This window comes from Antechinus flavipes, chromosome 2 (genome assembly GCF_016432865.1).
Source record: "Antechinus flavipes isolate AdamAnt ecotype Samford, QLD, Australia chromosome 2, AdamAnt_v2, whole genome shotgun sequence".
NCBI lineage: Eukaryota > Metazoa > Chordata > Mammalia > Dasyuromorphia > Dasyuridae > Antechinus > Antechinus flavipes.
In genome coordinates, this window is record NC_067399.1 from 251,573,504 (window position 1) to 251,599,495 (window position 25,992).

General features: G+C 37.6%; 1 protein-coding gene across 1 annotated transcript in view; it reads left to right on the plus strand.

Moving 5' to 3' along the window:
* The window catches only part of CDH4 (cadherin 4), a 1,241,109-nt gene that overhangs the window by 1,130,396 nt on the left and 84,721 nt on the right, over positions 1-25,992 (plus strand). The window contains exon 8 of the mRNA XM_051976684.1: positions 19,383-19,520. Coding sequence (XP_051832644.1) covers positions 19,383-19,520 — 138 coding nt within the window. The remainder of the gene's footprint in view (positions 1-19,382; positions 19,521-25,992) is intronic.

Genomic DNA, 25,992 nt, shown 5'->3' on the forward strand with positions numbered 1-25,992 from the left:
TTTAATTGCAAACCCAATTCATTGACCTTCTCTTTCTCTATTTTATACAAATAGGCCTCTAGAGATATGAAATTTCCCCTTATTACCGCTTTGGCTGCATCCCATACATTTTGGTATGATGTCTCATTATTATCGTTTTCTTGGGTGAAGTTATTAATTATGTCTATGATTTGCTGTTTTACCCAATCATTCTTTAGTATGAGATTATTTAGTTTCCAATTATTTTTTGGTCTACTTCCCCCTGCTTTTTTGTTGAATGTAATTTTCATTGCATCGTGGTCTGAAAAGGATGCATTTACTATTTCTGCCTTACTACATTTGAGTTTGAGGTTTTTATGTCCTAATATATGGTCAATTTTTGTATAGGTTCCATGAACTGCTGAAAAGAAAGTGTATTCCTTTCTGTCTCCATTACATTTTCTCCAGAGATCTATCATATCTAGCTTTTCTAGTATTCTGTTTACCTCTTTGACTTCTTTCTTATTTATTTTCTGGTTTGATTTATCTAATTCTGAGAGTGCAAGGTTAAGATCTCCCACTATTATAGTTTTACTGTCTATTTCTTCTTGCAGCTCTCTTAGTTTCTCTTTTAAGAATTTAGATGCTACCCCACTTGGTGCATATATGTTTAATATAGATAGTGCTTCATTATCCATGCTACCCTTTAGCAAGATATAGTGTCCTTCCTTATCTCTTTTAATTAGGTCAATTTTTGCTTTAGCTTGATCTGAGATCAGGATGGCTACCCCTGCTTTTTTGACTTCACCTGAAGCATAGTAGATTTTGCTCCAACCTTTTACCTTTAACCTGCATGTATCTCCCCGCTTCAGGTGTGTTTCCTGTAAACAACATATTGTAGGATTCTGGCTTTTAATCCATTCTGCTAACCGCTTCCTCTTTATGGGGGAGTTTACCCCGTTCACGTTTATGGTTAGAATGACCAATTCTGTATTACTTGCCATCTTGTTAACCCCGGTTTATGCTTTCCTCCCTTCTTTCCCCTTTCCCCCCCTTCCAAGTATTAAGCTTGTGAGCACCCCTTGCTTCTCACAGCCCTCCCTTTTTAGTGTCCCTCCCCCCGCCTTAGAGTTCCTCCCCCTATCTTACCCCTTTCCCTCCCAGTTCCCGTATTCCCTTCCGCTTAGCTTATTCCTTCCCTTTCCACTTTTCCCTTCTCACTTTTCAATGAGATGGGAGAAGTTTCACCATAGATTGAATATGTCTTAAGATTTTTCACTTAAAGCCAATTCTGAAGGCAGTAAGATACCCACTATATTCATCCCCCTCCATTCTTTCTCTCAGATATAATAGGTTTCCTATGCCTCTTCATGAGATGTACTACCCCCACTTTACCCTTTTTCTGGTACAATGTCCTTTCCACATCAATTTCTAGAACAAGGTATACATGTATTCTTTATACATCTATATAGTCAAAATATAGTTCCCAAGATTAATCTTTACCTTTTTAGATTTCTCTTGAGTTCTATATTTGTAGATCAAACTTTTTGTTAAGTTCTGGTTTTTTCATCAGAAATAGATGAAATTCGCTTACTTCGTTGAATGTCCATCTTCTTCCCTGGAAAAAGATGCTCATTCTCGCTGGGTAAGTTATTTTTGGTTGCATACCAAGTTCCTTAGCCTTTCGGAATATCATATTCCAGGCCCTTCGATCTTTTAATGTGGATGCTGCCAGATCCTGGGTGATCCTTATTGTGGCTCCTTGATACTTGAATTGGGTTTTTCTAGCCGCTTGCAATATTTTTTCTTTCACCTGAGGGTTCTGGCATTTGGCCACTATATTCCTTGGTGTTTTGATTTTAGGATCCCTTTCAGTGGGTGATCGATGAATCCTTTCAATGTTTATTTTTTCCTCTGTTCCTATGACTTCTGGGCAGTTCTCTTTGATAATTTCCTGGAAGACAGTGTCCAGGCTCTTTTTTTCATCATGTTTTTCTGGGAGTCCAATGATTCTCAGATTGTCTCTCCTGGATCTGTTTTCCAGGTCTGTTGTCTTCCCCAGAAGGTATTTCACATTTTTCTCCATTGTTTGATTTTTTTGGATTTGCTTGACTGATTCTTCTTGTCTCCTCGAGTCATTCAATTCCACTTGTTCAATTCTGATTTTCAGTGAAGTATTCTCTTCACTCACTTTTTTAAAATCTTTCTCTAATTGTCCAATTGAGTTCTTTTGTTCTGTGGAATTTTTTTCCATTTCGCCAATTTTGTTTTTTAGAGAGCTGTTTTCTGTTTCCAGTTCACTAATCCTATTTTTCAAGGATTTTACTTCTTTATCCACTCTCTCTTTAACTTTCTCCAGGCTCTTTTGCCAAGCCTCCCTCTCCTTTTCCCAAGCTTCCCTCTCCTTTTGCCAAGCCTCACTCTGCTTTCCCCATTTTTCTTCTAGCTCCCTTGTGAGAGCCTTTTTAATCACTTCTATGAGGTTCATCTGTGCTGAGGAACAGACGATCTCCTCCTTTGGGGAATCACCTGGGGACTGCCTGTTTTTAGTCTCCTCAGGATTTAGAGTCTGCTCTCTATCTGTATAGAAGCTGTCAAGGGTTAAAGTCCTCTTCAGCTTCTTGCTCATTCTGTCTATTAATCAGAGACAAACTACCAAAGAAAAACAGAAAAAACTGGAGTCTTTCTTTGGGGGGGGGGGGGGGGGCCTGGGTGTGTTATCGAGCTTCCTCTACAGACTGCAGGGGGCAGCAGTGAGGCACTAGCAGGACTGTGCTGCGCCTGCGCTCTGAGATCCCAAAGCGTGCTGAGTCACTGAGGGGAGGGAAGGGGGGGGGGGGGGGCAGGTCCTGAGAGACTCCAGCTGTTTGCGGTTGTATTCTTCAGCCCCGGTGTTTTTAGCTTCTCTGCTGGGCTGTTGACTTGCTGCAGGTTCCAAACCTGTAGCGAAGCTCTCCCCGCAGAGACGGCTACGATCACTCCCCACCCCCTCTCAGCTCTGCTCCCGTGCTCTCACTGCCGCTGCCCTCAGCCTGCGCCCGATCTAAAACCGCCCCAGCCCTCCAGTAAAGACAGACCTTTCTTGGCGGATCTCAAGGATGGCTTCTCTTGGTAACTATTTGTGAGTTTTTTTTCAGTCAAGCATTGATTCAGAGGCTTGTAATGAAGTGGATAGTGAGAGAAAGCGCGGAGCTTATGCAACTGTGAGCCTCCTCTCTGCCATCTTAACCGGAAGTCGAATAGGCAATTATTAAAGAGAAATAGTATTTGAATTAAGAGAGGTTAGAAAAGTTTCCTGTAGAAGGTGAAATATTTTAGTTGGAACTCAAAAGAATTCCAGGAGGTCAGTTGTTGGAGCAGAGAAGGAAAAGTATTCAGAACGAGAGTAAGAAGGAACTATGTTTGGTACTTTTGTCTTCTCACACTTTTGAATCTAAGTGAACAATAAAGTGTCCAGACCATTACAACAAACTCAAAGTGTTCATCTAAATTCTTTTATTATCTTATAATTTTTCTGTCTTAAATATTACTAAGAGTCATTGACATGTTTAAAGATCATTAGAATACAATAATCTAAGGCAATCCCAAAGGACTCTTGATGAAAGATGCTATCCAACATCCAGAGAAAGAACTGATGGAGTTTCCATGCAGATAGTAGCATACTATTTTTTATTATTTTTTTCATGAGCTTTTGGGAGGACCTATTTTTCCATATGTCTAATATGGAAATTTGTCTTACATGATTGTATATATATAACTTTTAGCAATTTGCTTACTATCTTAGGGAAGATGGTGTGAAGGAAGGAGAGACAAAATTTGTAATCCAAATTTTTAAGTTAATGTTTAAAACTGTCCTTACATTTAATTGGAAAAATTATATGAGGGGAGCAAAAAAAAAAAACATTATTGATATAAATCTAGAAAGGGATATTAGAGGTCATCTAGTCTAGCTCCTTCATTTTACAAATGAGGAAACTATATCCCAGAGAAGCTAAATGTTTTAACCCTGGTCATACAGTATTAGAAGAGCAGAGATTTGAACCAAATGTAGCCCTCTTTCTATAGCAATGTAATGGTCTTTATGTCATGCAGAATTCTCATTGTTCTATGTGTTACTGATGCTTACGGCAGTGTGTTGTCATAGAAATAATACACAATTGGCACTAGGGCTCTGCTGTGCAGGAGGCAACAAGTCATTTCATCTCTCTAAGCCTCAATTTCCTCATGTGCCAAAAAATTGATAATAATCATTGAATGTCTTAGTTTAAAAAGGCATAAATTTTAAGCCATAAAGCAACCCTAAAAATCTTCTGTTCTAGTGTAGATTAGTATACTAAGGCCCAGAAAGTTGAAATGTTTCCTGAATAAGTCAATTAATCAATAAGCATCCATTCGATGCTTGCTATGTGCCAGGTACCTCACAGCTACCTCATGGAGTTGTTAGGGGAAAAATCTCTTTTTTTGTAAGCAAAAAGTACAAGTTCATATCATTATCAGTAATTATGGTGGAATTTCAGTAGCTCTTTGCTTAAGTGAAAAAGAAGGGAAAGGATATATCAGGTAGGGGTGAGAACCAGAGCAAATATGCAGCGGTGGTATCAGACATGTCTTAAGGGATGGTGAAGGGACTGATAAACTTTACCAGAAATTTTGAGTAAGGGAGTAATGAGAAATAAGATCCAACTCCTATTTATCTATGGAACAGAATGGTAGAGTGATTGAGAAAAGGGCTAAGTAGAGCAAGGAATTAAAAAGCTGAACTTGATATCAGAAAAACTCTAGTTTAAATGCCACTTCAGACACTTAGTAGTGTGACCGTGAGAGAATCACTTTATTTCTGTATGCCTCAGTTTCCTCAACTGTAAAATCTGAATAATCATAGCCCCCTACCTCATGGGGGATTGTAGTAAGGTTCAAATAAAATAAAGGCTTGTTTCCTCCCTTTTTTCTACTTTTCATTTCTCCTTTCCTCCCCTCTTCCCTCCCTTTCTTCCTTTCCTTCATTCATTTTATTCCTTCTTTCTTTTTCTTTCTTTTTTTCTTCCTTCCCTTCTCCAACAGTTGCCTCTCAGATATGAGATGTCTACAAATGGCCCAGAACAATCCATCTCTTGATAGGACCTTATTTAACATTTTGGATGGGGAGAAACAGATCTTTCTAATACATATCCACACTTCTTTTTCCTGGTCTTTAAAATGTTTAGAAGAGTGGGCTGCAACCTTTTCCTAGCAATGCATCTGTGCTCCCTCTGCAGCCAGGAGAGGAACTGAGAAAGAGAAGTGTCAAATATTATAATCTTTCATTGCTCTAGATTTATGAACTAAAAAATAATCTTTGCTGTCTCTCCTTGCTCCCACCCCTTTCCCCTAGGCAGCTAGCCAGAGGAGCTAGTTCTATCTGAGAGTATAAAGTAGCTAGAATATTTTGGATCAAAGTCAATGCAGGAGAAAACAAATCAAGTTAAAAAGAATGGGGGGAGGAGGGTCAGGAAGGACTGAAAGGAGGAAAACTAAGATTTACAGAACAAAGAACTGTAATAGCCAAAAAGTCAGAGAACAAAGAGGAAAAGCAGATTTCACCATGCAGTCAAATTACAGGCTGTTTTTCAGATTTCAAATAATGTTCTGGATTTTTAGACATAATTTGACATAATTATTATATTATTATTATATTAGCAACTATTTTTATTGTTGTTGTTACTGGAATAGTATAGCTTCATGGACAAAAATCTGGTTTTCAAATCAGGCAGACGTAGGATCTACTCTTACCTCTCTCACACACTGTGGCTATGTAATACTGAGTAGTCTGCTTACCATCTATAGTACCCCTATATAACCCTTAAAAGTATAAGCTTTAAATAACATGATCTACATTGTTCCTAGGATCATAATATCCCCATAACTTTAAAGACAGAAGAGATCTTAGAAGTCTAGGCATCCTATTCCCTAATAATTTTACTGATGAAGAAATTGTAAGTGACTTGTCCAGAATCACATAGATGAAGCCAGTGCCCCTACCATTGGAATTCCCTCTGCCAAAAAAAAAAATCAAAGAAATCTGGGATCTAGTCAAAAGTAACAATAATAATAACAACCAACTAACCATGCATTAATTGCCTACTCTGATAATGCATCAGACACTCTGCTAAGTTCTGTGGATGCAAAAACAAAATGAATCAATTCCAAATTTGCAGAAACAAGGGGTATAAAATTGCTATGTGCCAGGTAGCCAGACAAGATTTTAAACAATCCTAAGGCATAAGGTTTAGGACAGAAAGGGCTGTAGAGATCCTCTAATCTGGGGGGTTCTTGATCTTTTCTGTATTGTAGACCCTTTTGGTCATAAAATGAAATCTATGGACCCTTTCTGGGAATAACATTTTTAAATGCATAAAATAAAATACATAAATTTACAAAATAAACAAATTATGTCAAAATGTAATTATCAACTCAAGAATGAGGTTATTCAGGCCAATTCCAATAGACTTGTGATGGAGAGAGACATCTGCATCCAGAAAGAGAACTATGGGGACTGAATGTGAATCACAATGTAGCATTTTCACCTTTTTTGTTGTTTGCTTGCTTTTTTCTTTCTCATGTTTACCTTTTTGATCCAGTTTTTCTTGTGCAGCAGGATAAATGTGGAAATATGGATAGAAGAATTACACGTTTAACATATATTAGATTGCTTGCTGTCTAGGGCAGGGGATGGAGGAAAGAGAGGGAAAAAAATCTGGAATGCAAAGTTTTGCAAGGGTAAATGTTGAAAACTACTTTTGCATGTATTGGGGAGAAGCTATTATTAGGAATTTAAAAAAAAAGAAAAGCAGTTATCAAAATATTTTCTAAAAATAAATTTTAGACCCCAAGTTAAGATCCCCTATTCTAGTCCAAATCCCTTAGAAAAGTATATGACTTCAGCTAGAGCATCTCCTGCCAATCATTATCTGATGTTAAGGACCATTGTCATATAATGCTTAAAAGTTTGTAAAGCACATCCCTTGGTGGAAACAGTCCATAATTGGGACTCAATAAATCCCCTTTGTTGTTGATAATAATAGCACAGTACTGATTGGAAAGGCAGTAGAAAAAGTTTAATGTTCCCCATCTGACTCAGCTTGATGAAGAGGCATATGTTGTGAAAGTGCAGAAGTTTTTCTAGGACATCTAGAGGCCCAGTGTACATTATTGATAGATGTTCTGCAAAATTTAAATGTTGAGCTTTAGGGAGAAAGTTAAAACCCAAGAGACAATGAACTTGAGGTTTTCTTCTCTCTTCTTGAACTTGAAAATAGCCAGATCACTTTTTAATGAATTTCACTGCAGCCTAGTTGCTGATTCTATGATTCACTCCAAAGCAGAGGTCAGGCTAAGCTCTATATACCCCTTCCTTTGGAGAGGAGCCCCTTAGCCAGGAGCAACAGGGTCAGGAGAGAAGAAATATGTCAATTCAGGGGTATTACTGACATGAGAAAAGATTCTTTGAACTTTACTTCTTCTCCCTTGATCAGCAGCCCATTGTTTTTCAGCAGAAGTGGCTTTTGAGAGGAGTGGGATCCTAAAAAGATTTTAAAATTTAAGCTGACCTCCTCTATCCATTTCTAAGCATCTCTCTCTTTCTCTTCAGATTAAATAAATATGAGAGTCTATGGTTATCTAGAAATGAGAGAGAAAAACTTTTTTAATCATACTATTTATAAAGATAAACTATTTTTCTTACCTTCAAAACAAGAGGGAAGAGGCTAACCAAACATTGGTGATTAATGTACAAATAAAAATAATTCAGATAAGTAGCTGGAGTTGTAGATAGAATAGAGAACCAGACTAGGATTTAAAAAGAGCTGAATTTGAGTCCTGATTCTTACTCAAGATACCAGGTGATCCCAAGTAAATTATTTAACCTCTAAATAATACCATGGATAGAGTGCTGGCACCCTGGAATTAGGAACAACCATGTTCCATTACAGCTTCAGACACTGACTACCTGTGTGATCTTGGGCAAGCTATTTTAACCTCTGCATGACTCAGTTTCTTCAACTGTAAACAGTTGTAACAATTATAAAACTGTAAAATATTAGTACCTACTTCCCAGGACTGTTGTGCGGATCAAATGAAATAATGTTTATAAAGCACTTAAGGTATAGTAGATGCTTAAAAAATGTTTATTGTCTTCCTTTCCCTTCTCAATAGACTCAGAGGGTAGTTTAAGGCTAAGAGCTGAAGAGCAGGTACCAACATTGGTGAAGGAAGATTTTTTCATCTTTGCCAATGAATAAAGTCCCATTGAAAATGGATAGGTCAATAGCACATTTAGTCTAAAGCAAGAGTTAGAGACAATAATAAAAAATAAAATATATAATTCTGATTACATAAATTTGAAAGGCTTCTGCATAAACAAAATATACCTAGGAAATAGGAAAAAATCTTTATATCAAATTTTTCAGATATATAAGATATCCATATGTATATGTATAATATGTTTATGTCTTTAAAAGTTGCTATAAATATTTTTCATATTACTTGAAGAGAATATATATAATGTATACACAAATATACATACATATATGTATACATACATACACACATATGGGCATATATATATATATATATAGGTTTATACATATGTGTATATATGACCAAAAGTCATTCCCCAATATCTAAGCAGTAAAAGCATATGAAAAATTCTTAAAAGAATTGTAAACTATTAACAAGCATATGAAGGAATGTTCTGAATCACTAATAATTTGAAATGCAAGTCAAAACAACCAACAAATTGGCAAAAATGACAAAAGGTAGGAATACTCGGTGTTGAAGAGATTGTAGGAAAATAAAAACTTTGCTGGTGGGAGGCATGAATAAGTACAACCATTTTGGAAAGCAACTTGAAATTATGTTAATAAAGTAAGTAATATGGTCCTATATTCTTTGATCCAGAAATTCCATTATTAGGCTTATGCCCCACAGAAGTCATTGATAAGAAAAAAGTCCCTATATATATCAAAACATTTCAACCAGCATTTTTGTGGTAGCAAGAAACTGGAAATAAAGCAGGTGCCCATTGAAAGATGGATGACTAAACAAGTTGCGGTCCATGAAAGTAATGGAATAGTATTGTCCTGTAAGAAATGACAAATATTATAAATACAAAGAAGCATGGGAACACATGAAATGACAAAGATAAGCCGAATCAAGATAATAAGTTATACAATGTTTATAATAATGTAAATTAAAAGAACAGCAACCACAAAATAATCAAAAACAAATGCTGAAAAATTACAAAAAACAAAAAGATAGATGAAGATATGTGAGAGGATACCTTTCTATTATTCTTATCTGCAATGGTAGTTCACAATCACAACATATTGCATATATTTTCAGACTTTTTCAATGTATTTATCAGTTTTTCTGATTTTTTTCCTCTTTTAAAAAAAATTATTATATTGGATGGTTCTATGGGAAGTAGAAGGATTCTGGGAGAAATTTAGGTGATGCGAAAACAAAGGATAGCAATAAAATTTTATTTTAAGAAAGAAAAATTGCTATGTGACTTTTACATTAATTTCATTGTAATCTGGTTGCAAATTCTGTGTTGTCCAATCAGAAAGAAAAAAAAGAATTATTCTTAGCTGAACTCCAATCAGCTTAACCTTAATATATTTAATATACTATCTCCTTCCAAGCTTCCCCATTACTATCAAGGACACCACATTCTCCTAGTCACCAACCTTACAACTAAGGTGTCAAACTGAATTCTTCACTCTCTCATATCTTCATATCTAATCTGTTGCCAAGTGCTGTCATTTTGACCCTTATAACATCTCTAGTATATGCCCTTTTACCTCCTCTGATACTATCACTACAGGGGGGGGTCAGCCCTCATATCTCACACTTTGATTATTGAAAGAACCCATTAGTTAGTCTCCATGCCACAAGTCTCCCCCCACCCCAAATCCATCCTCCACTCAGTTATTAAAGTTATCTTCCAATAGTGCAGTTCTAACCATGTCACCTTTCTATTCAATAAACTCCAGGGGTTCCCTAACAACTCCAGAACCATATTTAATATTCTCCCTTTCAAAACTTCCCCAACATTTTTCAAGGTTTCTTACATATTATCCCCAACATCATGTCTTTATTAATATCTTTTGTTTTTGCATCATCTTGATGTTCCAAACTAGGGGAAGATTCTCTCTTAGGGAAAACTGGGCTTAATCTTGAAGTACCAAAGGTACTGAGGCACCCATGCAGGGAACATATGGGGGAGCTATATGACACCATGAATGGAATGCTGGCCCTGGATTCAGGAAGAGCTGAATTCAAAATTGGCTTCAGATATTTACTAGCTATGTGACTCTGGACAAGTCATTTAACCCTGTTTACCTCCAATCTGGAGAAGGAAAGGGCAAACATTTTTAGTTTACTAAGCATAGTACTTCTCCTTTTATTCTCCAACTTCAGATAATTGCCTGGTAGAGTACTGTTGCAAAGGGGTCCAATTACATCCTGGATAGCATAGTAATCAGCATGTCTGATGCAGAGAAACCTGATAACCAATTAACTACAAATCATTAGAACATGTTAAATGATGTATTGAGAGAGGGGATGTTGTCAGGGCAGTAGATTTCTGACCATGAATAGTGAGGAAGTCCACAGGTTTGGGGAATAAAATGAAGTGTCCATTTCAGACATTCCTGGGCTTTTCTAGGATAGGAAGGAAGAGTTACCATCTTCTAAATATGTGGTCTTCAAATTACATACCTTGCAACATAGGCTAAAAAGACTGAAAAGCCTTCTGTTAAATATGAGCAAAGGTTAAATGATTTGCCTAAGTTAACATAGCTAGCAAGTGGCAGAGCCAGTACTTAAAGACAAGACTTATTTCCAATCACCCAAATAACCTCCCAGTGTCCCTGAACTTTGTTTTCACCATCCTTTCATTAAAAATTCACTTTTCTCTTGTGTTCCCAATGCCGGCTTCTTCTTGTGTTGAGTTGGTCTGTTACTTCCCAGAAGGAAGCAAGAAGACACTCACAAAATAGAATTTGCTCTAAAATGAAAATTAATCCCATTTTTGACTCTTCATTGGACTATTAATACTTGTTATCTCATCCTGTAGTCCATTATGTGTGATATTCTATGTGCTACCTACTTGCCTCTCCACAAATTGCCCTTCCTACCTTAATTGAAATGCTCTTTCTGTCCTTACATTCATACTTAGAATCCCTAGCTTCCTTTAATGCTCATTTCAATTTCTACTTTCTTCAAGAAATTTTTTCCTAATCTCTCTAGTTCTTATTATTAGTTACTAGTGTTCTCTCCTTCACCCCCAATTTACTTTGTATAATTGTATGTATATTTCATTTTTATTTATTTTTACGCTTATTGTTTTGCATCCATTCACCCCTAGCAGAATGTCAGCTCCTTGATTGTTAATTTTTCTTGTTATTGTCTTTGCATCACCACATTTAGTAGCACTCCAACACATCATATGGATTTTATCAAATGATTATTGAACTAAATTACAACTGAAGGGTGACTGGATATCTTTTCCTTCCTTATGAAAAATCAGGGAGTGAAAACCATGAGCTCTAGACCTAATTCATATCATAAGATATCTGGTGAGATCTCCTATGGACCAGATCATGAGCTAAGTAGAATAAAAATGAATAAGACCTAAGCATTTCGGATAATGATAACAACTTGTGAATCTATAGAACTTTGAATTTTATAAAGCATTTTCCTTCCAATATCACTAGGTTAAACAAGAATTATTGTCCTTTTCCAGATGAGGAAACAGACTCAGAAAGTTTAAATGACTTGTCTGAGGTCACATAACTAGTAAGGAGCAGAGCTAGACTCCTAAATCACAGATCTCAAGTTGAAAGGGACCTCAGAGATCATCTGGTCCTTTTTATTTCACAAATAAAAAGAGCCCAGAAAAGTTCATTGGCTTATATAGGCTTACACAGCTATAGTAGTAAGTTTAAGCTACTAAAACTAGTCTTCCTTTGGGTATAAGTAAATGAGTCTGCAGGATGGGCAGCTCCCATATAAATGAGAATGTTTCCACATATGTGCCAGAATATGTTGACTCTTAGGAATACTGAAATATTTGGCAGAAAAAATGTTAAGATTCCTAACTCCTACATTTTGGATTGAATGTCTTTGATTGTTTCTTTCCATGCTTTATTTATTCCCTAATCAAAGAAGAGAAACTCACAGTGCCTGCCCACTGATTGCCTTCTAATAACCAGCTTTTCCATTTGGTCAATAAACAAGTCTGCCACTGCTGCCATTAAAGGCAGCTGTATATCTTCCAAGGAAGTCCTTCCCAATACAGATTTGCAGTTTAAAAAAAGACTGCGTGTGAGGAAGAGAAAAGTTACACTGGGAGGAAGGGAAATAAACAGAAACTTGACCAGTACTTTGGGAACTTACAGATTCATGGGGAAATAGAGACTAAGAGAGGGAAAGGGGCTTTACACTAGCAAAATTATTCATTGTGGTTGAGTTTTTGTGCATTTTTTACTTAAAGCCCACTTTTACTTAAAGGTCCTGGCTGAGCTTTATCTCATAGCCTACTGGAAGCCACACCTTTGTCAGAACAGTCTTACCCAGAAGCGAAGAAAAAAAGCCACTTGCCAAGATTTGTGTGAAAGGAACTAAAATTCCCAACTACTTAAAACATATTTCTGACTAGTTTGCTATAATGCTGAAGATATATAGTAGGTATTTAATAAATACTTAATAAATAAATAATAGATACTAAATAAATACTTAGTACATCAATACTAGTTGGGGGATACAATATGGCATAGTAGAAAGAGAGGTATCCAGATAGCACAGTAAATAGAACACTCCTGGTATCAAGAGTCATATTCCTAAATTCAAATCTGGCCTCCAATACTCAGTTGTTGTATGACTCTAGGCAAGTACTTAACCTTATTTGCCTCAGTTCTTCATTTATAAAATAATCTGGATAAGAAAATGCAACCCACTTCGGTATCTTTGTCAAGAATACCCCAAATGGGGTCACAAAGAGTTGGACACAGCTGAAACAAGTCTTCTTTACCAAATAAGGGTCATGTATGGTCTAAGCTCTTCCCCCATGGTGGATGTTTCATAACCACTACTAAAAGGAGGAAATCTTACTTTGTACAAAGTAAGAAAAAATTGGAAGGAAAATGAAAAAGATGTTTTCAAAGTTAAATGCTGGTCTTCTTTCAGAGGATCTGATTTATCTGTGGAAATTTTCCTTGAGGGGAGGGAGTTTGCCATGAGTGATCCATAGACCAAAGTCAGCTAAAACTGGAAGAGAGCTGACATGGCCTACATCTGGTACACACAGCATGGGTGTGGGTGTGTCACATAGATAAAACAACTCTTTCCCCAGAGGCTACCTGGAATGCTGAGAGTTCACATTCAAGTCTGCATGACAAGGTCACAAGCCTAACAATTGGTGTTGACACGAACCCAAACCTGATTTTTCTGTGTCTCCAGCTGGTAGAAAAGAAGTAAGACCAGTGCTGTGAGCAATCCCTGTAGTCCTCCATCACTTCAATGGAGAAAGCTGTGAATCATGACCTCCAGATCCAGTGGCTGTGGATAAGGTCAGACAGCAAAGAAAGTAGAAAGAGGAAAATGGAAAGAGTGTAGGAGAACTGGGAATTAGAGGTGGGCCTTGTTAGCCTTTCCATAGATGAAAACAAAAGAACATCTTACTTTTCTTGGGGTCTTGATGTTCTGTGCCTCTGAAAATTCCCTCCCACCTCCACCTCCCCCACCCCCATCCATGGCCCACATTGGAAAGACCAAACTACAATTCACATCACGGCTTTCTGTACTGGTTTAACCTTTTAACTATTTCTTTATGTCTCCCTATTTCTGACCAAGCTGAAATAAATGCATTTTTAACAATAAGCAGGTAGTGTTCACTCTTTGTCTGGAAAGATAGTATCTTTTTTTTTTTACTAGCTAATGTCAGCATCAGTTATTGGATATTGTTAACATTCTCTAGATAGTGCAGAATGAAGTATGTTATAAATTAAGGAAACCTGGCTTCTTTCTCTGTCTCTCCCATTAAGTTATTTTACGATCTTAGGTAATTTATACAACTTCTCTGTGCCTCAGTTTCCACATGATGCTCAAATAGCATATTGAATGATATTCATCTTCCCAGTTCTTATTAACTTGTATTGAAGATCAAACAAAGAATGTAAAAATTCTTGGGTAATTATGGATGAATCAAAAAAGCAATTATTAAGTACTTCTAATGGGCCAGGCAAATGGGGTTTGTGAGGAGGATATGCTCAGTGGAATGGCAAGGAGAGAGCTGAGAAATGGAGTAATGGGTCTAGTTCCAGGCAAAATAAGGTAAATGTTCCTATGAATCTAGAAATTTATTAATATAGCCTTGATTTTACTTTGGCTTTTGCATACTTGCTTGGCTAATTGTCTCTTATGTAGTTTTTAACTTTGACCATCATTCTTATTCTCTATATCTCTGTTCAGGCAATGCTCTTCACCACATACTCATCATCCCCAACCTTTCCAGAAATCTTGATTGCCACACTTCCTATCTCTCCAGTTAATTAATCTCATTGCAAGAATAATTCATTAGGTGAGCTATGGGGGGGGAAGGGGGGTTCCTGCTCCTCTACTAGTCACCTGACACCTGCCTCTAGAGAGTTCTCTTAAGAGGATAATTAGTATAACATGATGAGGAGCTAGTGTGGGGTAGCATCCCAGAAAGCTGATAATGGGATCCCAGGAGTCAGTGCTCCCAAAATCAGCAGGATCTAGCATGTGATGTGGCAAAATGCCAGATTAGCCAGGTAAGGGTCACAACCAAGGAAAACATTGAGAGATATCTCAGAAATAGTGTAATATGGTAGAAGGGACATGATGATATTACCTTGATCAGGGAGACAGGACAGTTGAACTGGGAAAGCAGGAAGGCAGAAGTCCCTAATATCCTTAATGAAGGCATTAGCCTGTCCTTCAAATGAGATGCTGGCTATCTTTGGGCAACATAAAAAGCATCTTCAGGGAAAACTAAGGCCTGACTAGAATAAACCAGCACTTATAATGCAAGTGTGGTATTGTGTGTGTTGCCAAGTATGGAAAAACTGGAGAACCCGGTAAAACATTGTTGTGCATGACTTTTATGGAAATATTATGCATAATTTCACATGCAGTTTCTTAAATGGGCTGGGATAAGCGAGAGAATCTAGAACTCAAATTTTTTTTAAATGTAAAGTAGTTGTTTTAAGTGTAACTATGGGAAATATTAAATAAATAAATAAGAAAATAGACACTGGGGAGCCATTATACCTGGGTGATTTCCTGTATCTATCTGTTTTGCGTTTCCCTATGCCATATGAATTCCGAGCAAAGTCTTATGCACTGGGGATTAAGGTGCTCCCAAAGTCTCGGACACAGAAACCATCCTTAGACAATGATTGCATGTTACAAAGTCATTGATAGCTGCATCTGTGATAATACCTTTTGAGCCCCAAGTTATTTTTTTCATATGTGCCTATATAGAGAAGGATAATTGATAAAGTAGGTCAGTAGAAGAAAAAGGAGAGTCATTTATTCTTCTACACATTTAGTTTTCTATCAGTACAATTATGGAGAACTGATTATGGCTATTTAATTTGAGGTTCTCTACTCTAGCACTTTTGAAAGTTCATTCCACATAATCAATTCCCAGAGCTCATTAACTGATCAAATCAAATAAGGACGTTGGGGTTCTACTTTGTAGGAGCAAGCAGTAGAAATCATCCAAGCATAAAATGTATTTCTTCCTCAACCTCAAGTGAACAATGCCTAATTTGGTATCCAGATACAAAAGAAGAAGCTTAGTGATTATAAGCAACTTGGGAAATGTAGTGTGGTAAATAGAGCTTGTTATAGTCTGACTTTCCCTATTATTTCTTATTTAACCTCTTTTTCCTCATATGGACTGATGAATCATTGCATAGAAGAGAAATCAAGAAAACATCTCTGTAACTGGTTTGCTCATTGTTCCCTCAGCCCATCATGCATGTTTTCATACCTATATTTTTACCAGAATGACTTCTTCACTTTTACTTCTATCTACTCTTCCAAATCCTCCCAATTATTCAAGGCCTATATAAAGCCCATCCACTTTCATGTAACTTTCTCTGACCCTTCACCCCATATGAATCAACCTATCTCTTGAACTTCTATCCACTTTGGAATGGAATAGACTAGAATAGCTGCACCTTGTGCAACATTTTTAAAGTTTCCAACGTGCTTTATGTATGTAATCTCATTACATCATCAAAATAATCTTGAAAGGTTATTGTTATAAACTGGGACTGAAAGTTTAGGAGTACCACAAAAGAGACTTACTTCACATGATAGATATGGTACTAGAAAACTTGAAACTGCTTCCAATACCTCCTACTTGCACAGTCCAGGGCAGGTCCTTTAATCAATCTCATTTTCAGATTCCTCATCTGCCAAAAAAAAAAAAAAAAAACTACTACTTACTTAGTAGTGGGAGGCCACCAAACTCCCTAAAGAAGGGATGAACCATTCCAGGTCAAAAATGAAATAGACCCAGTCTTATCAGTGGTGGGATTAGGCCCATGAGTGACTTCTGTACTTCTAACCTGCAAAATAGGGAGATCATATCTCTCCCCAAAAAAAGAAAATGGTGTACTATGGAACTACAGAAAAAACAAGCATACTAATGTGTTTTTGGTGGAGCTATGAATCTCAAATTTTCAGAAATTATGCAAGAAGAATCAATTTAAATTCATTTAAGTTGACCCAGAGATATCATTACTGACAATATACTCCAAGGAGGTCAAAGAAAGAAAGAAAGATCACATATGCGTGTGTATATATGTATAAATGCATATATAAACATATATTCATGCACATTCTTATACATACATTTATATATTATAAGATATTCATAGGTAAAAATAATGATAACTAGCATTTATATAGCACTTTAAGCTTTGCAAAGTAATTTACAAATATTATTTCATATGATCCTCACAACAAGCTTCAGACATTGATTTTATTATTATCCTCATTTAACAGAAGGGGAAAACTAGACTGAGAAAAGTTAACTAACTAACTCACCCAGTATCTCATAACTAGGGAATGTCCAAGGATCGATGTGAACTCAGATCTTCTTGACTTCAGGTTAAGTTCTCTATCCACTGTAGTGACTTCCTTTTTAAGCTGCATTACAGAACTTTTTGTAACCTAAATTAATAAAAAGACAGACAGAGAGAGAGAGAGAGAGAGAGAGAGAGAGAGAGAGAGAGAGAGAGAGAGAGAACTAGAAATAATATCTGTGGCCATCATTTGGGGAATAGTTGAACAAATTGTGGTATATGAATATAAATATTATTGCACCTTAAGAAAAAAAATCAAATATGAGCAATTTCAAGAAAAATTAGGAGACTTGTTTGAATTGATTCAAAGTACTGTAAGCAAAACCAGATATCACTAAATATCTGATTTCACTAATCACTAGTTATCACTAGATATCACAAAAGATACCATTAAAATGAAGGGAGGGAGGGAGAGAGGAAGGAAAGAAGGAAAGAAGAGAGGGAGGGAGAGAAAGAAAAGAGGGAGGGAGGGAAGGAAGAGAGAGAGAGAGGGAAGGAAAAGAGGGAGAGAGAGAAGGAAAAGAGGAAGGGAGAGAAGGAAGAGAGAGAGGGAGGGAGGAAGAAAGGAGGAAACAAGGGAAGGAAGGGAGGGAAAAGGGAAGGAATGAAGGAGGAAGGAAAGGAGGGAGGGATGAAGAGAGGAAAGGAAGGAAGAGAGGGAGGGAAGGAAGAGAGAGAGAGGGAGAGACGAGAGAAGGGAGGGAGGAAGGCGGGAAGGAAGGACTTTAACAGATAGAGATTGTGGTTAAGTTCATTCCAGGCATACTACATATTATGAAGGTAAGTTTTAAAGAGAGAAAATGATGAATCCTCTAGTTTGTCCTGAGCATAAAGCATATGAAAAGAGTATAAATCAGGTCTCTCTCCAGAAATGCTAAGATTCTTGAGGGCAGAAACTGTGGTTCTGCTGCTACTGTTTTTCTCTCTTCAGTACCTAACATAGGACTCAGACATTTATTGGTGTTGATGATACTGTATCAAGTTCATAGGGGTTAGAGAGTTTAAATGGTTGGGAAGCACCCTGTTCCCCTAATTCCTTTGAGATCAAATATTATTCACTGAGAGATATTTCCAAAGCAGAGGAGAGTCCTATTCTTTGACAGAACCAACTTGGAATTACTCTTTTGCCAAATCCTAAATTTCTCTTTGAAAAATGATTTGGGAAAATAAAGGATAAGGAAAAGTATACTGGTATACAGGTGCTTTTATTTAGAAGACACCTTAATTCTTTAGTGCTACAGAAAAATCCAGCCCTTTAGTCCATTATGAGCTCAAGGTTCAAGGTTGACCAGACTCATTTTTCAACCATTAATCTGGAAAAGGTATGTGGAAAAACCTAGATCTTTTGAGCTGAGATGGAAATTTAGTCTTAATGTACTCCAAGTGAGGGTTAGAAGGAGAGGAAAAGTAAGAATTCTTCAATGCCTAATAAAATACATTCATTTCATCAAGGTTTATTTGCTTTTTAAAAATCACACCTGTGCCTGAATGCTAACTGCTCCTTCAGGATGAAGTTTTCAAACAGAAATTGTACTTGGCTCTTTGCACCTGCAAGAAAAAGGGGACAGGTTGATATTTGGAAGCTGGTAGGGGATTGTGGGGTTTAGATTTTTTTTTTGTTTTAGGGTTCTATTTTCTTTTACATTTCTGACCTGAACTGAATTTGGACAGGCTTAAAAACCAAAAAGGACATTTCTTTCAGAGAATTCCCAAGACAATAACTATAGATTTTCTACCTAGCTTTGCTGATTTCCTCAAAAAAAAAAAAAATCAGCTAAGTTGTTGAGGCTTTTTCAAAGAGAATACAAAATCTGAGTTCTACAGTGTTCACCACTCAGTTTCCAGACTTCTTTTGGTATTCTAGCTTTGGTCTATGATATATTAAGAATACACTTCTTACCCAGCATACCATACCATGCTTCCCCTATCTTGACCTTACTTACTACAGTTAATCAAATAAGATAATATTTGTAAAGAGCTTAGCACAGTGGCTAGCACATAGTAGGTACTATATAAATGCATATTCCCTTCTCTTCCCCTCCCCAAATGAATGAGATTGTCCTTCAGAAAGGAAACGTAATCAGGGAGAGGCTTATTAAGAATCTCTACACTTTTAGGTCAAACCACATGAACAAGAAATGTCTTTCCTGAGCCCCATTCCATGGAATATTTTTCTTTGTGAAAGCTCAACACTAACAAACAAAATGAACTGGACTGATTGGATTTCCCCTTCCCTCTCCCCCCCCCCCCTTTTCTTTCTAGAAAGTTCAGCAATACACAGTCATCGTTCAGGCCACAGATATGGAAGGAAATCTTAACTACGGCCTCTCCAACACGGCGACAGCCATCATTACAGTGACAGATGTGAATGACAACCCACCCGAATTCACCACGAGCACTGTAAGTACCAATCCATCAGCGCAGTGATGCATGGATGAGCTCTGTGTTTGTTATTCATGGACGTTGGATATGGCTTGTCTCTGTTTCCCTGTTTGGCAGATAGAAGGGACTTGATAGATAACAGTATAACAAAGACTTGGAGCAAGAAAGGAGAATGATTCATGAAGCAGCAAAACTCTAGGGCCACCAGTACCTCTGCAGCGTGGAGGGGAGTAAGAGACGGGGCTGAGGAGACGGGGATCTGATTGGGGCAAGGCAGATCGGACGCTTTGCTGGGATTGGTAGCTAACCTAGTGGCGTTTGTCACACATGAAGGATGGCTGGAGACCGGAGTTGTTCCTGGGATAGAGTGCCTTGGATACTATTTCAGAAGCACAAATAGTTTGAGCGGTGATGTTTGGTTTGCCGGAGCAATGAGGATCTCACACAATGTTTATCAACTGTGCGTGATAGTTCTGCGCTTGTGTGGGTCTGGGAGTGCGTAGGATAGATACGGGGGAACTCTGGCCAATGGAATTTTAGCCACATATTCATAGAAAGGTAATTACCTCTCCAGGATATGTCCTCTGGCTGGCTAGCTGGCCAAGAAAAACTGCAGGAGACTGATGCCTGCTCTCTGGTTTCTTTAACCTTCAGAATCTGCCACCCCTTGATCAGGCAGACCATATTTTCACTTGTTTCTCTGCCTCCTACCCTGATCTATTGCCTGGGACCTGGGGGAGTCAGATTAACCAAAAAACAAACTTCTTATAGAAAATGATAATCAGACATCTGTATAATCCACTATTGATATAAATATTATAATATATTTAGTATTTAGTGATATAAATATTATATATTATATTATATTTCCAGAATAATATATATTCTGGAAAATAGGAAAGGTAGGGATAGAGGAGAAAGAAAATATAGAATGATCTTGAATATACAGCAAACTTTTTAAAGTGTCTACCCTCATGGCCATGGTAATGGACAGTTAGCTACATCAAGGAGCAAAAGGGAAATAGTCAATAGATTTATTAAGTGCCTACTATGTGCCTGGCACTGTGTTAATTATTTCTGTGTGGGCTACAAGACACCTGAATATCTACATCCTATTTGCTAGCTATGTGACCATAAGAAAAATCATGCAAGCTTACTCAGTTTCAATTTACCTTCTGTAAAAGTAGGAATCTTACCTAAAGGCTCTCAAAAAGCTAACATTCCATGATCCTCTTGGTATATCTATGGAGAGTAAGTTCAAAGTTTTGGATTAAAGGGAACAAAGCTCTTTTGGATGAGACAGAGACCTAGAATCAACCACTCAACTCACAAGCAATTAAGTTCCTACTATATGCTAGACACTAGAGATACAAAAACAAAAATGAAACAACCCTTTCCTGTAAGGAGTTTACATTCTACAAGGAGTCCTTGTCCAACACCACCATTTTATAGTTGGGGAAATTGTCAAATGGCAGATAATGTCAGGAGAATCAAAAGAAGGAGGAGAAGGGGGAGAAACAAGAGGAAGAGAAGAAGAAAAGAGGAGGAAAACAATGGTTTGAATCCAATGTCTGTCCATTATGACTTGTGTGACCTTTGGTTAAGAGAAAAGAGCCCAGGTTTTGGAATGAGAAGACCTGGCTTCGAACAAAACTCCTGTCAATTATTACTACTGTGACCTTGGAAAAACTGCATCATCTCTCTAGATTTCATTCTCTTTAACTATCAAATGAGGTATTTGGCTTAGATGGCTTCCTTCTAGCTCAAAATCTATAATTTAACTTCTTTGAGACTCAGTCTCCTGAGTCAAATACTCACTTGTTATGTGACCTTGGGCAAGTCACTTAATCCTGTTTGCCTCAGTTTCCTCATCTGCAAAATGAGCCAGAGAAGGAAATGGCAAACTGATCCAGTATCTTTTCCAAGAAAACTCCAAATGAGATTAAGAAGAGTCAGACATGGCTGAAACAACTGAGCAAAAACAGCAGTAGTAATGGTGGCAGTAGTGGTGGTGGTAGTAGTAGTAATGATAGTTCACATCTCAGTAATTTACAAAATACTTTTCTCTTGACAGCCCAGTGAGTCAGATAGTATTAGTATTATTAGCCTCATTTTAGAAGAATAGATTGAGGTTTAAAGAGGCAAGGAAAGCTGTTCATGATCATACAATGTTCTCCTTTCTCATCTCTTCCTCCTGGTTTCCTGGCTTCCTTCAAGTCCCCACTAAACTCTGATTTTCTCCAAGAAGCCTTTCGCAGCCTCTCTTAATTCTAACAGTCTTCTCTCTGTTAATTATTTCCTACTTATTCTATATGTAGTTTATATGTATGTTTGCTTTTTATCTCCCCTCCCCCCACCCAAAAAATTGTGAGATCCTTGAGGACAGGAACTGTCTTTTGCCTCTTTTTGTTTCTCTTTTGTGTTTCCTAGCACATAGTAGATGCTCAATGGGTGTTTATTAACTGAATAATTAATAAACATAAGAGTAGGGTTTCTGAATCCAAGTCCAGGTGTTTTCTTTCTTTCTTTTCTTTTTTTATTACTCTACATTACCTTGCAACTTTAATCTCTATTTCTTGGAGGAGAAGTTCCAGAACTTCTTGTGGAAGAAGTTTCCTCAAATAAAAATATTAAATTCTACATGTGATGTGTGGAAGATATATCCTACCCAGAGCACAAAAGCTGTGTATAACTTAGTGTGGGGGGCAAGTGTATTCTTGAAGTCTCAGGTGTGAACCCATCACTGGACGTCTTATGACAACCACCGTCTTCTGTTAAGCGTTTGAGTGAAAAGGGAATGCCATCTAGTGGGGAAATGGTGAATCATCCAGTTGTGGAGCCCTGAGATTCCTCTGGAGTTGGCCTAATTCAGATCCCACAAAACAGTGGCAGCCTGAGGGGATTGTCCGTCTTGGCCCCAGCACCTGAGGCTTTCAAGAGTGGGAGGAGACGAGGCGTTGGGAGACTAATCTTTTACATAAAGCTAGCTCTGAGAAGCTCAGTCTGAGCTTGCATCAGACCCATGAAAATGGAATCAGCCAGAGAATCAAGTTAAATGGTTTGGAAAATGTTGATCTCCCCCTACTTGAAGACGTGTTTTTTATTTGCTTTTCCTCTAATGGGGAAAAAGCAGGAAAAGGAAAGCAGGATTGACTTCTTAAAGCTGAGATCCCTGAGGGCATAACTTAAATGGTAGGGGATTTACTGGGCCATTATCCTAGGGCCTTCTGGAAAGTGACCCTTCTAATTTATTCCAGGGGGCAACAGAATCTCATCTCAGGCAGGTACAGAAATCCCATCTGGGCCTTTTCCCCATGACTGGCACAGGTAAAAAGTTTCCGCTTGTTAATTCACTTTAAATAATGAGACGGAGCTGAACAAGATTTCTACACTTTCTACTTCTTGGCCTCTTTGGGGCCTGAAATGCATTTTTATGCCCTGGGAAATGGCCCAGAAAAAAAAAAATAAAAAACAAACTGGCACTGCACTGAAACTCATTGCGTTTTTAAGGTTAAAATATGATGATTCAAGAACAAATGCCATCCGCATTCAAAAATCCACATTTTGGATACAAAAGCAAAACAGCCATTCAGCTCATTATAAAAAAAAAGGGGGCTACACTTGGAAAGTTGCCAGGACAGCAGGAGAGAAAATGAGGATTTTCTTCCCTGGTGAAGCACACCAGCTCATCCCCTTCAGGGGTTCTTAATTCCTTGTCATTCAAAGGGAGAGTTCCTTGGGCTCCCTGCAGATAGTCCCTCTCCCTTCCCATCCCCAACTCTTGGTCCTTGCTGACTTTTCTTGATTCCACTGTCAGGCTGCTCACCCCCAAGGAGAATGTTCTAGCCTAGCAGGAAGTAAGAAAGATTATAGCAGATCTGTGAGGATGGGAGATTGTCGTTGGTAAGAAAGAAATGAATTTGCTTCTCCTTCTGAGATGACAGGCCTGTCTCTAGGGCAACAGTAACTTCTCAGTTACTTTAGTGCCCAAGTCCAGGCTTTTACCAGGTTTGTTTTCATCAGTTTGATTTTGGCAAGGAAAGACTTAGGGAGGGGGACTAAAGAAGAAATTAAAGAGGATAAAATCAGAAAAACATACTGAGAAATAATAAATCTGAGAAAGAAATCTACAAGGCAAGATAGTGGCTCCTCTGCCTCTGACTCCAAAACCATCTCCTTTTTTACAATAAAATTTTATTGTTGTAGTTTGTTTTTATAACATCTATTATTTCCCAATGTATTACCACCCCCTCCCTCTCCCAGAAAACTAACCTTTATAATCAAAGTATAAAAAGGGAAGAGGAAAGTACAACAGATTAATAAATCTGTTCCAGAAAGTCTGATATTTGTAGTGTTTTGGAAGGCTCTTTTTCAATTTAATTCAATTCAATAAACATTTATTAAGTGCCTACTATGTGCCAGGCACTGTGCTAAGTGCTGAAGATATTTTTAAAAAGGACAATCATTGCCCTCTAGGAGTTTACAATCTAAAGTGGGGATACAATAAAAAGAAGCTGAAAAAGTGGGGGCTTCTGAAGGGATGTTAAAACCAAGCAGAACTCCTCATGGAAAATGGAGTTATCTGGAAAGATCTGTTGTTCTTCCTTCCTTCTGAAGAGGACCATGACATAGAGAAAGGCATTGTCCTGACCAGCAAGTGATTTGGATTTAAGTGAGGCAGGGTTGCTCAGAGTCTGCTCTTGAAGGCTTTATTGCTCCACCCTCCAGCCCTTCAATCAGATGGAAGAAACTTTGAATACCAAAAACTAAGTCAATCAATTTGATGAGATTTCAGGTGATCAGCTTATCTAAGGGGAGAGTGACATTTCTTTGATTTGAAACTAAGCAGAACCACTAGTGAAAAAAGTGGAAAATTCATATTTCTTCTATGGGTGACAGGATTTTGCATTATTCACTTCTAATTACTTTGTTGTTATTATTCTTCCAGGGTGCTGGGTGGACAGAGATATAATGAAGGAAAAGATAGGAGGGATAAATGAATCACATTTTGGAGAACAGACAAATCAGTGTTTGCTTTTGAAGAATAAGCACCTGATAGACTGCTGTCTGTCTTATCTAATGTGGGAGGACAGGGAATATACAAGTGTCCTGAATACACATTTCACTCTATTAAATGGGCAACACTGAATACTATTAACTTCCCTTTGAAAAAGGGAATGACTTGGAGTCATAGGACTAAGATTTTGTGTGACTCAATTTATTACCTGTGTGACTCAATTTAATTCCACAAAAACATATTGAACCCTTACTATGTGCTGGGCACTGTACTTCGTGCTGAGAATACAAAGGCAAAAAAATGAAAAGTCCCTGACCTGAAGGAGTTCACATTCTATTGGGGAGGGTGGAAAGGCAATAAAATACATGCATAAGTAAATACAAAGTAGACATTGAGTGATGAGCATTTTTAGAGAGAATGCTAACAAGGTGGAGAGGAAGGAATCAAGGAATCCGGAAAAATAAGAGATGGCATCTGAACTGTGCTTTGAAGAAAGCTAAATGGATATGGAATACTACATCTGCTCTGTGTGTTGATTAATTTTAGAGAACTGCATTTTCCCCTTTTTTATTTTTCGTAACAGGCTAATGAAATAATGGGAAATTAATATTATATGTATGCATATGCAACTTTTTATTTTAAAAAGTGAAACAAGCTAGAAATTCTAAGAAGCAAAGACGAATAAGGATTCAATTCTGGGCATAATGCACAGGTGAAACAGAAATCAAACATGTCAGACTTACCTGACTATTGCTTGTAGAAAAACTCAGACCTCACTGGTTCCTCTATTGCTTCAGGAAGTGAGCCATTAGGGGGTTGTCCCAGAATAAAGAGCAGCCTTAGGATAGGAGAGTTGTTGACAAAAGTGTGTGAGACTGGCTTCCTTGCTATCCTAGTAAAGAATACCGAGTTATATGAGGAATAATTAATTGATTGGTTTGACTGGAATGGAAAGTATGTAAAGTGAGGTGATATGAAATAAGACTAGAAACCTGTGTAAATTGTCAGGAGGGTTTTAAATGCCAGGCTAAAGATTTTTGTATTTTATCCTGAAAGAAATAGGGAACCAATGAAGATTAAAAGGGATGATGGTCTAATCAGACTTGCTTTTTAGTAGTATCACTTTGGCAACTATATGAAAACTGGATTGAAGAAAAAAGAGCCTGGAAGCAGAGAGAAGAGACTGAAGAAACTCTCTTGTTTTAGTTCCCTAATTGGGAGAATGGGGGTATTGAATTAGATGGTTCCTTAAATGCTTCCCAGCTCTAAAATTTATGCTACCAATGAATCAGTTAGTGGCAGTGCAGAGAGTTGAGGTGTGAGAATCCCCTTCTGGTTGGTGCAGGTTCAATATGAAAGAATTCACGAATCCGAAAAGTTTGACTGGCAAAAGGGAAGTTTATTGTTGGCACTGCAGAAGCCAGCTTTGCTGGGAAGACAGACTTCTGAGTGACTAGGTCCTGGCAGAGAAAT